The 18,358-nt window shown below is 47.5% G+C and overlaps 1 protein-coding gene and 2 pseudogenes across 1 annotated transcript; 1 reads left to right on the top strand and 2 right to left on the bottom strand.

Moving 5' to 3' along the window:
- Positions 1-567: 567 nt before the first annotated feature.
- Positions 568-5,476, bottom strand: LOC125546452 (annotated as a pseudogene).
- An 8,680-nt stretch (positions 5,477-14,156) lies between these two features.
- Positions 14,157-15,002, bottom strand: LOC125546451 (annotated as a pseudogene).
- Positions 15,003-16,615: 1,613 nt separating this feature from the next.
- Positions 16,616-17,407, top strand: LOC125547556. The gene is made up of 2 exons (XM_048711381.1): positions 16,616-16,749; positions 16,872-17,407. Exons 1-2 carry the CDS (start codon positions 16,650-16,652, stop codon positions 17,147-17,149), a joined length of 378 nt encoding a protein of 125 aa, XP_048567338.1. The 5' UTR covers positions 16,616-16,649; the 3' UTR covers positions 17,150-17,407.
- The last annotated feature ends 951 nt before the right edge of the window (positions 17,408-18,358 follow it).

The raw sequence follows: 18,358 nt of genomic DNA, 5'->3' as shown, positions 1-18,358 counted from the left end.
TTTTTGTGGCAATAACCTATTACCATGTGTCCAGTCGCAACGGCTGTCAACGAATGATGCTTTGTGGCAATAGGTACTTATTGCCACAAGTTGGCATGTATTGCGACGAACGATTTTGTTGCAATAGACCCGGATCCTTGTAGTGGGTTTTGCTAGGACGTGGAGAATAAATTTCATGTACTCACTTTCTTCATTTGACTCAATCTTAAGGGGTCATGTAGATCTGCGACTCGTAAGACGACCTACACATGACTTGAAGTTAAGCAGCACCTTGACGAACAAAAAGGTACACGAACTGATCATTAATTCTTCAAGGCAGAAATGGACTCATTCTCTCAAGTTTTTATTCATTCCCATGTTTCCATGGGCACCAAGTGCTGCTACAATACAACTACCCATAGCGAAGAACAGTCCGAGTTCTAAACTATTACATTACCATTTCCCTCTCTAACAATGCATGACTAAACCTTTAGCCTTTCCTAATTGATCCATCTCACCGACACTAATAAGCTAGCTAGCTACGGCTAGGCTGTAGGCTACTCCTAATCCTGATCGTCTGGGCTGCTGCTACTGCTCCAGCAGCTTGTTCATCGTGGGGGTCTTCATCTCCCACGCGTGCAGGTTGGTGACCTTGATGTCCGACTCGCCGTTGTTGAAGTCCAAGAGGTGAGTGTCGTCCCCGGTGGCCTTCCGGTAAACCCTCGTCAGGATGCACGTCCTGCCGCCGGCCCCGGAGCTCTCCACCACAGAATGGTCAATCTGAATTGAAGTTTGACACATGGCAAGCTTAGACCCCTCTTGCAGTGGTGCATTTCAGTCCAGAGCATATACACTCATCATGTGGTTCCATATATACGTTAATACGTACCAATGTCCTGAGGGCGATCTTCTTGGTCTTGGCTATGTCGAAGTTGACGAAGCTGGCAAAGGTCGGCCTGTAGATCTGCGACTCATATGACGACCTGTTTGATAGCAATCACTGGGAATTACTATTGGATCTTGGTGGCCTTGATGCATGTGACTTTAGTGAGGTAGTTTATCTTATATGTAACCTTGTCGGGTCATTGCACATGAGGACGACGTAGTTGGTGTCGTTGGTCTTGAACACCCTGAAGAAGACGGCCGTCCTCTCCTTGAGGTCGTTGGAGGCCAGCAGCCAGAGCCCGAACGGCCCAACGCTACCTTTGACGTGCTTGTTGAACTTCTTGCGTTTTTTTTATAAAAGGAGGATGTATCCCTGGCCTCTGCATCTGAACGATGCATGCAGCCATATTATTAATTATTCGTAAAGACCATACAAGGTGATACATCAATAAGCTTGAAGCCACCATCTTGACAACACCGTTGCTACTCCTATCCCCTTGACGAAGGCGTGCCGAATGTCCGGGCTTAATATTAAACAGACATCGCACTAAAGCCTAACATCTAAAGCCGGGTGTCCCCTCCAAGCCACTATCTGGATTGGGTCCCACACCGGTCAGACACACTCCCAGTGAGCACCGCACACTGCAAGGGCCGTCACCTCCACCATCCCTTGGTCCATCCTAAGAGCAAAACTGTTGCACCGACCTTGCCAGACTTCTCTGCCATCAACGCCACTATGACTCCAGATAGTTTCCTCCTCCTGCACGAGTCCATATCCAGACGCGCCCATCGCCGAACCTCCACGGCGCCATGCCGCCAGGATCCGCCGTCAGCCTCGCGGTAGATGTAACACCACTCCTGCTCTTGTCCCCTCCAGCCAGCACGTGCTACAAAACGATGCCCCCAGGAGGGACAACGACATCGATGGTGCCATCATCATCCGATCCTGTAGACCCAAATCTAGGGTTTCCCCCGGAGCTCACACCGTCGCCACTGCTAGAGCTACACGGCGCCCACCACCCATAGCATCTCTCGCCCGGCCTCCCAAGACGGCGCCTCCATGGAGGTCACGATGCGCAGGGCACCGCCGCCGCCCAATCCAGACTGTATTTTGAACTTTCGTCTGAAAGGGGTTCGGATGTGGATAGGAGGGACCTCGGCTTCGCCTCCAAGGAGGGTAACGACGCCGTGGGACACCGCCGATGCCGGACCGGACCAGCCGGCCAAAGTTTCCTCCGGTCCCCAACATATACCACCAAACCTCCGACTGTTCCGGATCCGACAGCGAGACGAACCGAGACCAGCAGAGATGCAAGTACCATGGGGCTCAACCCACCAGAAAGAAGGATCAAGAAGGACAGCCGCCGTAGATCTCCAGCAGTGGCGAAGCCACATGTAAGCTGGGAAGTCAATTGACTACCCAGCTTTTTGATAAAATCTATGTATATATGTATATATCTTGCAAAAAATAAATATAAATTATCTGACAACACCACTTCAAATTGACTACACTGCATTAAACTTCTGGCACCGCCACTGATCTCCAGGCGCCGGATCCAACGATCCGACGAGGCCAGCGGTGTAGACCACCACCCTGCGCTGGCCGACAACATCCAAGCGCCAGATCCAGATGGATCCGGCCTGAACATGGCGGCGCCCGCGACCACCCGATTTGAAGACCACACAGCCACCACCTCGCCGTGGAGTCGCATCCAAGCCGCAGCTGCTGTGCCGTGTCGCCAGCGCCGCAACGCGCCGCCGCCAAGATGCTCGCCCGCCACGCCGCCAAACCCTGCGCTAGCCCGATGCCTCTTCGCGATCTGGTCGTCCCGAGACGCCCAAGACGCTCCAAGGGGGAGAGATGCCCCGCCGCCGCCCAGTCAGCCAAGCTTTGCCCGGCGGCAATGCAGACAGCGGCGAAGAGAGGTGGAGGCGGAGGAGGGACGAGGAGGACAGCGGCTAGGGTTCTCCCGGGTCGCCTGCGGGGGCGACACGAGGGGGGCGAGGGGAGGGACGAGGGGGACGGGCCTGATGGCTCCCGTGGTCAAACTTCTCCGCCTTGTCTAGGTTCCTGATGGCAAACCCCGCCTCCACGTCCGACTGCACGGATTTGAAGCCAGTGACCTCGAAGTACACCCCACCCTTGACAACCTTGTTGCTGACATTTACGTGCTTTGAGCGCAGCGACTTGACCTCCTCCTCGGTGTCACCTGAAAAATTCAGCAACAATAATACGTTTGGATCTCAGCACGTACGGTAGAAAACATACTAGCAAAAGACATTTTGTTCATGTGGAACCGTAGCTAGTTACCTGGATGTCGGCCCAGCATTGTGGCAGTCATCAGGAATGGTGTCGGACTCGTTTGCCCAGCCCGAGAGCACGCGACGCTTCTTTGCCAGGTCGAAGAAGGACTTGAAGGCGTAGAAGTCACCGTAGTCGTAGCGGAGGCCGTAGTTGTTGTCTGGGAAGGTAGGGTCGGGGGTGTACCTATCCTTGTCATGGTCGTAGGTGCCGACAGTGTAGTACTTGTACCGTGTCAAGTCTAGACTCACCTTGAGCACATACTTGACCTCCTCGGTAACAGTGCGGTCGTGCAACTCCATGGTGTCCACGCCGCTCCGGTGGTGCTGGCTGCCTCCAGCCACCACCATAGGGTAAAAATCCGGGCATTTCCACATTCCTGTGAGCCCTCCGTGCAACGAGCGGTGTTCCTTGGCCCACTTCTTGAAGTCTCAGCCCTGATACAGCACCACAACCCCGCTCATGTTCTCCTTGCTGCCCACCACCAACCTCCAATGTCTGCACATAATTCACATGTATCATGTACATACAACATACAATGTCTACGTGTATATCACATCACAGTATATAGTTTCTGTTTTTAGGGGACACGGTATATAGTAGTTTGTAACCATGCATGATAGATGTCAGTGACTTCATACATTAAAAAGAAATACTTCTTTCAATGTCAGAGGCGGAGCTGTGTGTGATTAGCGGGAAGGGGGGGGGGGGCATCGCCCCCTACCCCCCCGCAACCCCCCCCCCCCCCCCCCCCCCCCACACAACCCCCAACCCAACCCACCCCCCACCACAAACAACAACACCCCCCCCCCCCCCCCCCCCCCCCCCCACCTTCCCCCCCCCCCCCCCCCCCCCCCCCCCCAGTAAAAAAATTACGTACCCGTCAGGCCCGTACCACACAATCGTGGGATCGCGGAACGCGTTCGCGTTGATGTCCTGGTTGGTGGTGATGATTGGCTTGTAGTCAGGCTTGACCCACTCCCGGAGGAAGGGATCGGAGAGGTTGGCAGGGTACGCGCGACGTTCTGCACCTGGTGACTGTAATATACTCTTAGGTTGATCTGTTATTATTATCAATAATGCAGTTGGATAAAAACACAGAGTGTGAAAAGCTAGGGTCCCCTGCCAGTGGCTGCCTCCCCTAAAAAGCTAGGGTTTCTTGCCTCCCGCCGGCGCCAGTGTTGGTTCGCCTCGTCTCCGGTGGCCTTAGGTCCATGGGGGTGGAGTGGATCCCGGCCCTTGCAGGTGGGAGGGCTCCGTTTTTAGATCTTTCTTCAAATTTTGGTATGGTTTGTGTCTTGCTTAGAAAGGCGAGATGGCGGCGGCTCCCTGAAGATGGAATAAAGGTCGTTCATCTATTTCCATGTGTCTTCAGGTTGAATCCTTCTGATCTACGCTACACTTCATCAGCGGTGGTTGTTGTTCTACTGCGTTGGTCCTATGGGGTCTGAGCACGACAACTTTCCAACTGTCTACTACAAGAAGTTTTACCCGGCTCCGGTGATGACAGCGGCACCTTCAGGCACAATGTCTTCACCATTATGCAGTAAATGTTCTTGGGCAAAACCAGCACAAATGTTGTTAGCTTTTCTAATGGCGCAAATGATTTTTCCCCAAAATATCTCTCTATCTTTTTTGCAAGGAAAAGGGGAGGTTTATCCAAATATCTCTCTATTGCCCATTTATAGTTTGTTAACTAGAAATTCTGCCAAATATCCAAATATCCGAAATTTCTTGCTGATATAAGATCCCAAATATTCTGCCAAAACTAAACAAAGATTAAAACTATTGTGATGCGCTTGTTGAACAGATGCGAGCTATCTTTTGGAGGCTAAAAAGCCAAACATGTATTTTATTCCCTGTGTTTCTAAATATAAGTCATTTTATAGATTTCAAATGGACTACCACATACGGATGTATATAGACATATTTTAGAGTATAGATTCACTCATTTTGCTTCGTATGTAGTCACTTGTTGAAATCTCTGGAAAGATAAATATTTAGGAACGGAGGGAGTAGTTGCTTTGGGGCTCATCTCTACTCCTAAGGGGGAGTTGGTAGGCCAGTAGCCCCAAACCCTAGCCGCCAACTCCCCTCGTGCCCTCCCCAACCGCCGTTGCCGCCGGCACGGGCCGCAGTGGCGGCGGGACCGGCGCAGATCCAGGGTGGTCGGGTGTCACGACATCTCCTGTGGGCGGAGGAGGCGTTGCATGCGAGGAGGCCGGGGGCGGCAGTCAGGGCGGCGCCGTTGCGAAGCCTCCAAGGCCGGCGGTGACCTGAGATTTGGTGGTGGCGGTGGCGGCGCTCCATTTAGCGACGGGGCGGCTGCCTGTAGATCGGTGGCATCGAAGGCTGCGGATCTGGCATCCTGCCCAGATCCGTCAGGGTATGGCCTTGGCCAGCCGGTGGCGCGAGGAGGACCGGTGAGGGGAGGCTGAAGGCTCCCTGTCGGCGTGCCGACGGTGGCACTCGTCTTCACGGCAAGGCTCCGTTCGCCTCCACCCACTTGCGAGATCGGGGGACGCGACTTCCGCTAAAAATCGCGCCGACTATGGTCATGGCGGACGTTGGCGGTGTCTGTGATGTCGTTCTCTTCTCGAGGCATCGTTGTTGCAGGTCGTGGCACCCTACTCGTGATATTCTGGGGGGAACCCTAAATCTAGGTCTACTGGAACGGACGATGATGGCACCTTCGATGCCATTGTCCCTCCTGTGGGCATCGTTTTGGAGTAAGTGCTGGCCAGAGGGGACAAGATGAGGTGCGGTATTACATCTGTCGCAAGGCCGGCGGCGGATCCCGGTGGCTTGGCGCTTCGGACGATCGGCGACGGGTGCGTGTGGACGGATAGGTGCAAGATGGTGGAGTTGTCTGGCGCCGTGGTGGCATCGACGGCAGGCCAGGCAAGGTCGATGTGTCAGTTCCTGCTTTGGAGAAGGACCGGTGGAAAATGGCGGCGGCAGTCTCTGAGAGTGTGCCAGACCGGTGTGACCCAGTCCTGGTATGTGGTTGGGATGGGGAATCCGGTTTTAGATGTTAGGTTTTGGTGCGATATCGGTTTGGTATTAGGCTCGGACAGTTGGCACACATTCATCAAGGAAATAGGAGTAGCAGATGGTGGCTGCAGGCGTACTGATGTATTGCTTTATATGGTCTTTATGAATAATTAATAAAATGGCTGCATGCATCGTCTAGATATAGAGGCCGGGGTTATATCCACCTTTTAGAAAAGAAGTAGTCACGTTGTAGTTTCGTCCCATCGGTTAAGTTTCACCTCACCTCCCACCACCACCCTATCACAATGGTTTTCTTTCCTCCCGCCTGCCGTTGGTTTTTTTCCCTTCACCTTCCACATTCATTTTTTTCTTCTCCAATCTGGTATTTTCTTTAATTCGTTCGGATCGAGACTCTATCGTCGTCCATCAAGTGCAGCAAATCTCTCCCGAGGGAAAGAATGCGGATGAGATCTTGACCACAATAGCGACTTGTGTGAATCCATTATGTTGTCCGCACATATCCAAACACCAGCGGCCACTGCACTCGTGCTTCTTTGTGCGCCGCTCCCGCACGCCCGTTGTGAACCGCGCTTCTCTACCTGCTGGCAGCCTGTTACCACTTATTAGCATATCTACATGGTGTCATGTGCAGTTGTGCCTAAATATTTTATCCATTATCTCGGATGGCTTCACTATGATTTATATAAGGCAAACACAATATCTTTACTATGCCATTATGTATGTTTTCGAATATTGCCTAACAATGTCTCCACCAAGGGGCGAGATGCCCATCCAAACACTATAGCGCCGTGATAGTGTGCTATTTAAAACTATAGTCTACACTAGAGCATGATAAGTAAATAATTATTAGTGAATGAAGGCGTATGCCTAGTAGCAACTCTGTGTATTTGTCAATTGACTTTTATTATGTAGAAAGATAGATGGTGTCTGCATGTAAAAAGAATTCAATCTTTGGTGGCAGATCACTTCTCACAAAGCAACAAAGCATGTGCCAACAACAATGCCTGAATCAAAATATAAAGAATTCTATCCCAGATAGCCATATCACTTCTCACAAAGCAAGTCTGAAATCTGCTATCAGCATTTAAAGTTGGACCTTGTAAAGTTCTATTTTTTTTTTTGAGATAGCTTACCAGGCTTGCTGCCTGGTTGTAAAGTTCTATTTTAACCGCAGATGGGTATGCGTTTGTTTTCTCAAAACAATTTGGAACATACCATGCTACTCTTTCTTTTGGTCTTCTATTAATTAGTTATTTTTAGCAGTGTTGCTGCTGCAAATTTATCTTTTTCCCTGGTTTGATCTACCTCCAGTTTCATTTTTTTAGCATTGATGGAGGATAGTTTATTATAGTGGAGGTGTTGTGAGATATAGTAGTCAAGTTCTGGTTGATCATACTGTAGTCGAAGGTGAGCACAAGAACAAGTCGTTTGGCAATCTATAGTTTCTAACTGCATGGCAAGGATGCATATATATTACGTTTGTGAAGCTAAGTGAATACACGACTCAGTGAATGAGAGGTTGCAGACGATTTGTCAAGTCATCGCTATGTGAAGATGATGTGGCTTGCCACATCAAGTGTGAAGGACAGACTAGGGTTAACGAAGTCAAGTGTGGGGTCTGGAGGTCACGGGTGCCAGAGATGGTGGCAAGGTTTAGAGGTATGGCCAACGACAGAGGCGGCGACTCAGGCAGGGGGCGACGAGATAGAACATGACAACACTTGCTAAACCCTAATGACGGTCAGGTGGCTAGGTAGGGAGAGGTGGGCGGGTCGATAGGGTGGACAAAGATAAAATTAGTGGTGGCAGACAGAAGAAGAATAATAGTAGTACAAGTGGGTCATCACCGATGGTGGAGAGGCAACGGGTTAACGAACTCAAGTGCGGGAGTGCGAGGTCGTAAGCACCGGCGATGGTGGCATGGTTTAGAAGGATGGTGACACGGTCGATGTATAAAAGGTAGAGGCGGGCGGAGAGGAAGAAGAAGAATAGTAGCGGAGGTGGGTCGTCGCTGGCAGAGGAGGGACATGGGATTAAGGGATTCGAGTGTTGGGGATTGTGCGAATAAGTTCTGTAAAATTTGGGATTGTATTTGTGATGTTATGGATTTAGATCGTGCCTAGATGACTGAATAATACACAACCCATTCCAACTACAAGCATACTCCCTCCGATCCTTATTTCTCTGAGCATAAGGTGAAGCAGAGATACCAAGGAGGTCCTCACTGTGTATATTTTGGACGAGTTTGTCCCTGTGCACGCACGGAGAGAGCACAATTTGTTTAATCATTGCATACAACAGATCGGGTGGCCGCCTCAATCTGCTTCTTTCTCCCGCATGCATGCGCCATGGGCCCGTTTGCATGCCACTCTGATTGGTTGGAGCACCGGTGCTGCTGCCAAAGTAATGAATGCGTACGCGATAGGTGCAGGGTATAGATGAAAACAGTCGCCAGCAAAAGGTAGTACGCAGACTAATTAGGAAGAAACGGGCAAAGTTATACGCAAAGAAAAAAGAATCAGAGGGAGTATTTTCTTTTGAGTTGTCAATAACATGATTGTGTTTGAGAATATGACGTCTGTTAGCTGATTTGCAAGACAAAAGATGTGCAAGCTGATATGCCAATGTCCTTGGTTATTTGAGCTTGGTGAGTAGCATCTTATTTTTTAGAAGCCCGTTGAAACCCACAGACGTTCTACTAATAATAATAGTTTACGACATTTTCTCTTTGTTGTGAAACAACACCTCAATCCATTAAACTTTCCAGCAATAGAAGAACCCCTATAAAAAATGGAAATTACCACATGGTCCCTGGGCATTTTCCAATATATTTTTGATGGGGTTTAATCATATTGCATGGATTTATTCCGTCTTCATCATGTCATCATGCTTAAAGTGCTATTTTGTTTGTCATGAACTTAATACCATAAATGCAGGCAGGAGTCGGTCGATTGGTGGAGTGATAATCGTAGATGCAGAATCGTTTCGGTCTACTTGTCACAGACGTGATACCTATATACATGATCATTCCCATGAATATCGTCATAAGTCTGCGCTTTTCTATCAATTTCCCAACAGTAATTTGTCTACCCACCATATACTATGTTTCGAGAGAGAAACCTCTAGTAAAAACTATGGTCCTCTGGTTAATTAACTCATATTGGTAAAACCAAAAACACCTTGCTGCAATTTTACTCTTTTTTATCATACTTTTCAATTTATCTATTTATCATTACTGGATTTAATCCTTGCATGTAACAAGTTCAAGGGGATTGACAATTGACAACCCTTTTCCCTGCGTTGAGTGCAAGTATTTGCTTTTGTGTGTGTCGGTACTACTTACTAGGCATTTGCTTGGTTCTTCTATTGGTTTGATAACTTTGGTTCTCACTGAGGGAAATACTATCCGCTACTATATTGCTTCACCCTTTCTCTTCGGGAAAATCACAATGCAGCTCAGAAGTAGCAATCCTCCCTAGTTATGGTGCAATACTAGCTTAGCCCGCGCGGCGACACGCCGCGCTCATCGACCAGTCACGACTATGTAGACTATGGTCCAAACAATAGAGTAATAAATAGTCATTCGCTAACAATTAAAGAGAGGCATAACGATACATAAAAAGGTTGAAGATGACAAAAAAGTTGACTTATTACGACCATTCAAATGCATGGACACAAGTAGAACGATTAATATTGATACACCTCTAACAAGAACTGCTTACTGAAACCATATACAGCTCACCCCCTACATACCGGGCTGTACATGGAGATACAGACACACAGTGATAAGAAGTTGGAAGCACTTTTCGCTTGAATGGTTCATCTATTATTCTAAAAATATTTGTATATCCAATACAATATTTATCAGTTAAGAAATGTATTATAATTTAAAATAATACACATATTTGTAAACATTTAATTTTAGAAATTATTATTTTAATCATATAAAAAATTAATGATTGTCAGCACATTTGTGTAGATTAATGTTCATATAATTAAACATATCCATAATTTAAAATCTCAACTACAATTATTTGTGTGTTAGACATAAATGTTTGTATTAATAATTTAATATTTGTGAATATAAAGCTTACACACATTTGTATTACTCTAAACTATAAAACATATATATATATAATACTTATAAGACACGAATATTTAGAACTTATTTCTATTCCTGATAATAATTTACATACTATCTCATCCCAATACAGACTACACACAGAGCAAAAGGAGTGAATCTACACTCTAAAATATGTCTATATACATCCGTATGTAGTTTATATTGAAATCTTCATAAAAACTTATATTTAGGAATGGAGGAGTACAAATTTCTGAAAATAAACAAAGGTGCAAAATGGGCTGCACAGACAATAGTCCATTTCAACTAGCTAGCCCACTGTCTGTACAAAAAGGATATATAGGCAGTAGTCACCGAATTGAACGTTTATTATGCGTCTAGCATTGCTACTGGAGGTATGATGTTCTATTTCTATATGTGTATAATTTTCCTATTATACTGTTTGCTAACAGGAAGGACCCGCATGTGCTATTCTGTGTAATTATATAATCCAGGGAGTTATCTGATTTCTTTTTACTCCCAGTAGTGACGTGTGGGCCACTGCCACACTGGCATGCCATCGAGACAGGATAGGATAGAGGACGCGTCTAGCGGGCGGCTGGGTGCCCGCTAGCGCTCCTAGGCGGCTTGCTGTTTTTTTTTGCCAAATATTGCGCGTAATTATCCTTGTGGCTAAAAAGGACACTGCTAATTAATCACTTTCTATGTGGTTTCTTCTCACGTGATGGATGTCTGCATGTCACTGCATTAATGTTTCTCATGTTCGTTTCTTGTGCATTAATTTTTAGCTTTTAAAATTATAAAAGACATATCTTCTAAACCGCGTGTCGAAATTCAGATTCGTTTTCACTGTTGAAACCCTCGCGACGTGCTCTTCAAAAGTAGATCCTGCATGGGGATGTTTCGACAAACTAGTCTTCTTGCCAACTAAACATCAATATGTGTGCAACTAGACTACATTCCCGCGCCAACTGAGCATATATGTGTGTAACTAGTCCTGCAAACTAAATATCAATGTGTGTACAATTAGACTACATTGCCGCGTCGATTGTGCATATGTGTGTGTGCAACTAGTGTCCTGCCAACTAAACATCAATGTGTGTGCAACTAGACTACATTACAAGCCAACTGAGCATATATGTGTGCAACTAGTCTTCCTGCCAACTAAACATCATTGTGTGTGCAACTAGTCTTCCTGCCAACTAAATATCTTTGTTTGTATAACTAGACTATATTACAAGTCAACTAAACATCAATGTGTGTGCAACTAGACTATATTACAAGCCAATTAAACATCAATGTGTATGCAACTAGACTACATTACGAGCCAACTAAACATCAATGTGTATGCAACTAGACTACATTAAAAGTCAATTGAACATATGTGTATGCAACTAGTCTTCCTGTCAACTAAACATCAATGTGTGTGCAAGTAGACTACATTACAAGTAGGGACGATGGTTGCACATCTACAACTAGGTAGTTGGCCACGACAGTAGACTAGTTGCAAATCAAGTTGTCATGGTTGCTACGTTGCAACCTCATAGGAAGTTGGATTATCCAGCTCTAAAATTTTATTTTGAAAATAGTTGCAACATGTGGTACTAAAGTTGCACAACACAGTGCTAAAGTTGCATCATATAGCTCCAAAGTTGGCATCAAAAAAATTTCATCAAAACATACCTATGCGTGATCTAGTTTTAAAGCTGTCGATGTGAGGAGTCCAAAGGTGAAAACGAATCTGAATTCCGATGCAAGGTTCGAAAAATATGACTTTTTTAATTTTTGAGGAAGGTAGTTAAATCAGTCACATGCGGAGAGAGAGAATGCACATCACGTACTACTTTTCCTTCTAATTATATTTCCTGGCCCACTATTTTAAAGAGCAACAATCCAAAACCAGTCCATATGATTCAGCCCATATGGCACCTGGACTATGTCCGCGCGGGATCGAGTGGCCAGGAGCCGGCCGCTCGGTTCACCCAAACAGTGGGTATGCACTTTTTAGATTTTAGGTAGGATAGAAAGCATTGTATTTGAAGCCATCATAAAGTTAGATATCACAAATCCGTATTTTTAAAGTTCTAGCACCAAACTGAATATCCATCATAAGTTCTATAACTCCTAGTGATATTACCTTTTCTAATATTTAAAACGAAGATGAAGATATAGCAATGTTGGTAACTTACAAAAATAACAAAAAATGTCCAAAAAAGTCCAGTAACAGTTTCAATCAAAATGTTAAATGACTATTTTTTTGTTTCCTAATCTTTAGGCGGAGCTGGAAAATAATCCTCGAAACCAGAAGCCAACCCATTCAGGATAAGACATGGTGTAAACAAAGCGTACATCCACATGCCACTTACATTTTTTTTTATGAATCACGTACAATTTTTTGAACAGAAGTACAACTACCATATAGTACTATTATGCATCAATTAGAACTACTCCTTCCGTTCTAAAATACGTGTTCCGATCTTGTACAAAAACCAAGAAGAGAACATAAAATCATTAAACATGTCCAATTTCTAAATACAAACATAGCATGAGGACAAAGTGGCATAAATGCTAACCATAAAATCATGCAGAGGGAAAGTCCCATAATCTAATTTATAGAGTCCCGCGTATCTACATAAAACTTCCTCAACTGATTTCTGAATGGAGAGCTAAATAGCTAGTCAGAGATATACAGGGGGATGTTCAGCAAGAAGTAGCTCTATAAAATTAGTACGTATTATCTATTTGTACAAATCCACCGCTGGTAAACCAGAAAAACAAAGGGCATGCGCACCACACCACTTCATAATTATGAAGAGACTAATTTGCTCAGTATCACTTTGTTTTTTGATGACAGATCTACAGTATGCGTATTTTTTTATAACGATTTACAGTATAAGTATGTCAGCGAAGCAACAATATCATCTCATCACCCGGGAAAGTATCTAGTGCTTCCAGACTTGGGGTGCTCCCGGTGCTCCAAATGTCCGAAAAACATTTTTAAAATGTTCAAAAAATTCTGAAAATGTTTTGAATTTTCACATTGATGTCAAATTTGTCATTTTTGTATCTCGAGCAATGTTTCGAATTTTGATTTGAAATTTTGTGACAAGAGACATCGATGTTCCGTCGATGTGCTGCATTTTTCAGAATTTTTTGAACACTTTAAAAAAAATTCGCATCGAAGCACCGGGACCACCCTAGGCCTGGGAGCACTAGATACTTTCCCCTTATCACCCACGTCTTTGGGCAGGACACACGTCGGCGTGACCGCGCGGCCGTGGCCCAACAGCCACAAGACCCCACACCACGTGGTCAACATGGCCATTCACCTTCAGCGATCTGTGCTTGGCGGCAGCATCATGACGTGCTCCTTGTTTCTCGCTGTTCTTAGCGACTCCAGTTCAGCAAACTTGCCGTGCACATACATGTCCCAACTCACAATTGTTAGAGTGAGCATTACGTACCACCGACAGTGCGTGCGGCAGGTGAGCCGTGAAGCACATCCACCGTCCCGTGATCCATCGCGCCGTTGAACCTAGCGACGGTGCTCTCCCACAGCCCTGCTACCTCTGACGTGGCAAGCGTATTCCAGACCCGCAGAGCGCGCAGCCTTCAGCATGGCCGTCACGCTGCCACATAGGAACCCCATATACCATCGTAGGCGATGGAGGAGCTAGAAACAAAGGCGACATGGTAGTGGTGCGAGGTGTGCACGGGGCGATGTCAGTTTTGCAGCGAGACCCCTAGACCGACACTGGGCAGAGGAGAGGACGCGAGCGAAAGAGCCTCGCCAGCGCAACCCACATCGCTTGGATCTGGCCAGTCGTCGGAGGCCGCCAAGGTTGGCCTGGAAGAAACTTGTTGTCTCTAGATGGATGTGTTCCCCGCGATGATCTAGGCGGTGCGTGGCGTGTAGATTCTAGAGAAGGCAACGCTGAACGGTGTAGGAGAGGGAGAGGAGCAGCACACGCCCATGTTACCGCAGTAGCCGAACACCACACACTGGTCCGCCACCGCCGATCACTGCTCGGTCGCCGTGCCACTGGCGCACCGGCGTAGTAAGCGCCGAAGTTGCCGTCCGTGTCAAGGCACACGAACCACAGCATGTCGCCACTCTCACCGTAGTTGCTGTTGTAGGCAACGACAATGGAGGAGGAGAGCATGTTGTCGGTGAGAGAGACGATGCGTTCGTCTGCGTCTTGATTTTTGAGCGTCGGGAAGCTGAGCGTCTTGTTGGCGGTGAAGGTGGAATTGTAGCCCTTGTTGAAGTAGGCGACGGTGGCGGAGCCAGCAATGGCCCACCTGAGCGTTAGGTTGCCGGTGGCCTTGTCAACGATGAAGACGTAGGGGCCGGATTTGAGGTTCATGCCGGAGGCAAAGGTCTGTGACATGACCATACTGCCCGTGGGGTGGTCGAAGGACTGCCACAGTACGCCCGCCACGGAGTTCTTGAGCACGAGGTTGCCACTCTTGGAGGGCGACGACGGTGCCGGATGACTAGAGCACGACACTGGAGCCGTTGAGCAGCTGCCGGTCGCCGATGGACGACAGGCGGAGTGAGCCCCCAGAGTCGACAGGCGCGCCGTCGCCCGTGGACCAGCCGGAGATGCCGCCGGCCTAGGTGACCGTGGCGACGAAGAGCGACAGCGTGCCCAGGGACGCCACAAAGGCCAGGAATAAGGTGGAACTGGGCGATGACCACGCGGCCGAGTTGAAGGAGCAGCAGCAGGGAAAGCCCATATTTATAGGAGCTCGGACAAAAGCAACCCGACGCGAGACGCCCAGAACACGCAGCCAAAGCGGCAACAACCTATACATGCAGACCAATGACACACATGTTACGAATGAAAGCAAAATTGCAAACCGGACGCTAATGTGGCACTCTCAACAGAATATGCGAGAAAAGACAGGCCCACCTGCCGAGAGAGGTCCGTTTGACACACGCACACATGCAAGAGAAAGGAAATAAGGAGGGAAAAAACAAAGTGATGGCCAGGGATAAGTATGCAGATCCAATCGTAGGAACGTGGTTAAATCGAACACCGGCCCCAGCCTACACATGCAAGCCAATCAAAACACGTCGTTCAAAACACATTGGACCAATAGCAAACCGGTGGAGCAAATCCAGCGTAAAGTGGTAGAGCCACCCAACACACACACAAAAACGCGAATCACGTTGACAAAATTTACAACGAAAAACTACAGTCACCATGAATTTGTACCCCACAGTAGCCCAAACTAATGCACGTGTCCTCATCCCACATGTTCTCAAGTTGCTTTCAAACAAGTGGGTAAACATGAGGGCGTAAACTTCCCCAGATATAGTGGCTTGGTTACGCAATTCTACATCAGATTGTTAGAGATAAATTTGTCACAATTGCACTAGTCTTGGGCCAAGCAAACCCTAATATTCCATTCAGTAGGGACCCAATAGGGCATAGCCACGCAGCATGGAATAATAAATTACTCACATCACATGTGTGAAGCTCATTCAGCTGTCAAACTGATTGGGTGAGTGTTGATGAAACTTGCATCAGAATGCTAGGTTTTCTGTCAAGTCCTTATATGAGGCGGTTCGCGGAAGATAGAGACCTTTTTTTACGACGGCGTCTAACCCAGCTTGAGCGTATGACCAGGGAGGTTTTGTCCCATCTTGGATGATGTGTAATCTCCGCAGAGCATCTACCCCATATTAGGATGGGCTTTGTATTAGTGCTGCAAGGGCATTTCCTTTGGTTGTGTTGGAGTTGGTTGTGTGCATTGTGTTGTACAGTAGCCCAGACATTCGCTTTCTATGGCTGTATCACCTCTATATATCCACGGGATGGAAATATGTCCTTTGTCGAGAAAAAAATCCGCTATCGAGCTGACTGGCCTGTGTTTCTCAAAACGGAATCACGCTGGAGGTATGATGCGAATGCGACCCGATCCGCTTTTGCCGCCCATGGACTCCGATTCTTGGATGATTTCTTTGGTTAACTAGTGCATAGGTAGGAGTGATCATCGAGTTAAAACTCAGAAGTGTACTAGTGTACTGATCCGTCGGTGGCAAAGGCAAGCATGCACGCCACCATCATCGTATATGTATGCGTGCAGGTGCAGGCCACGTACGAGATGCTTGCACGCCCCGACGCGTTCACGTGCATTCCTGATTCGCTGCACGTTTTGGGAGCAACGCACATGATGAAATCCTACGCGCCCCTATACATGATGCACCATGGTGTTCAAATTCAACGCTCTACGGGATTCTGAAAACAAAAAACAAAAGATCAACGCTTGGGAGTACTTGTTGACATGAAGTGCTGCCGGGGCTATAAATACGGGACCGGTGCCTGGAGGTTTCATTCACCCAAGAGCAAGAGCTAGCTGACTGAGCAGCCGGTGGCCATGAGGACATACATTGTTGCCACCCTGCTGGCGCTTTCCCTGGTCGGGCGCCTCTCCGCTGCCGTCGCCGAAGACACCATTATTCGTCTCCCGACCCATGGTACGTGACTTCCGCACTATTCGATCGACAAGATAGTTCACCCCTGGGCATTTTACTACTCCCTTTGATCCATATTACTTGTTTTAGATTTGTATAGATACGGATATAATGGGTGCGTGCAGGTCTAGGGGCCGATGGCGCCGGGAGAGTGACGGCGGGGTTGCCGCCGGGTATGGGGCGGCCGAGCTGCTGCGACCACGAGAGGTGCGGCGGGTCTATCCTGCGGAGCTGCCGCTGCCTGGACGACTTCGAGCACTGCCCCGCCACCTGCGAGGACTGCGAGAGGGTGGTGACTCCATCTGGCCGGTACGGCTACTACTGCCACGACAGTTACTTTGGCGGCCCCGCGCCCAGGTGCACCAAGGTTGGCCGCAACGGCCACATCTCTAGCAGTAACTAGGCGTCGCCGCCGACGTCCGCCGCTTGGATGTCCATGCAGCCAGCATGCGCCGAGTGATGCATGGTGAATCGAATGAAGCGAGCCGGCCGGCCGGTGGGCTACTAATGGACAGAGTGAATTGCTGTACTAGTGTTGTTCACCTGTTGTGCTTGCTCTTTCTTTTCTTTTCGTCTCTTCTCTTTTTTATCTTTCAGGTTGTTGCGCTGTAACGCTAGTTTAATTGCATCGATGAATGAATAAGATAAGCTGTGTTGATCAGATAGTTGTGCCGTCTAATTTGGATCTGTTCGGGACATCTAGTTGCTTTTTTTCTTTCGGACAAGCAAAGTGGCCCGCGCAAATGCTCAGGCAAGCTCTTTGTTTTTGTTTTTTGTGTTTTTTTTGGGGGGGGGGGGGGGGGGGGGGGTGTAAGAAGGTAAATCAGCCTGTACCAGTTCAACAATGTTGCTCAAGCCGGAGCCCAACCAAACTACAGTACGAGGAGTACTTTTACCTTAGGCAGCGAGTCGATGACTAAATTTATCTTGCCAGCGACTAATTATAGCACGGATAGATGTCTCGGGCAAGCTCTTTGTTGTGTTAACTTTGTTTTGGATTCATCACTACAGCGTGGATTCAGTGCTCGTTTTTCAAAAGAAAAAAAAAGAATAATCACATACTCTATCACGCAATATCTATAGCCATTGATTGGTGGTGGAAGTTTATGTGTGAAATAATTGACTTATTCTCCTATCATGTTTATTCAAGACATAAAATTGTGCACTCTAGGAGCTGTCTCAGAGATTTCATGCAGCTATCAGAGCTTACACCACGAAAAAGAGCACCCAAATCTATAATACCTAAATAGTTCATCCCCGATAATTTATTTTTCTTGACATGCAGCCTATCCGCCTCAATAGCCTTGCCACATTGATTATTTTGCTTATTGCTGCAAGGACACTTGAGGCATTGAGGCTCATGTCAACGAGGCAGATGATGTTGATGTAAGGAATCAGACCCAATTCTTCGGTGAATTCACACAACCTCGAATTATATTCGGTCGCCAGCTTACCAACGCTTGCAGATGGCGAAGGCATGTGGGAGGGACGACAAATGTGCAGGGAAGCGGAGCAGCATCTCTCGGAATGGAGACCGGTAGCCAGCCACCTCCGTGATTCCTTTTTCAGTTTGGGAACGAAGAGCTAGCAGCTAGGAGGGTGAGGTTTTTGG

Source organism: Triticum urartu, chromosome 3, assembly GCF_003073215.2.
Source record: "Triticum urartu cultivar G1812 chromosome 3, Tu2.1, whole genome shotgun sequence".
Lineage (NCBI taxonomy): Eukaryota > Viridiplantae > Streptophyta > Magnoliopsida > Poales > Poaceae > Triticum > Triticum urartu.
This window is presented reverse-complemented; position numbering and strand designations above follow the sequence as displayed.

What these genes read in the sequence shown, in the direction of transcription:
- LOC125547556 (XM_048711381.1), top strand. Translation starts at nt 16,650, where the DNA reads ATGAGGACATACATTGTTGCCACCCTGCTGGCGCTTTCCCTGGTCGGG. An exon ending in TATTCGTCTCCCGACCCATG is followed by an intron (nt 16,750 to 16,871) that starts GTACGTGACTTC and finishes GGGTGCGTGCAG; the next exon opens with GTCTAGGGGCCGATGGCGCC.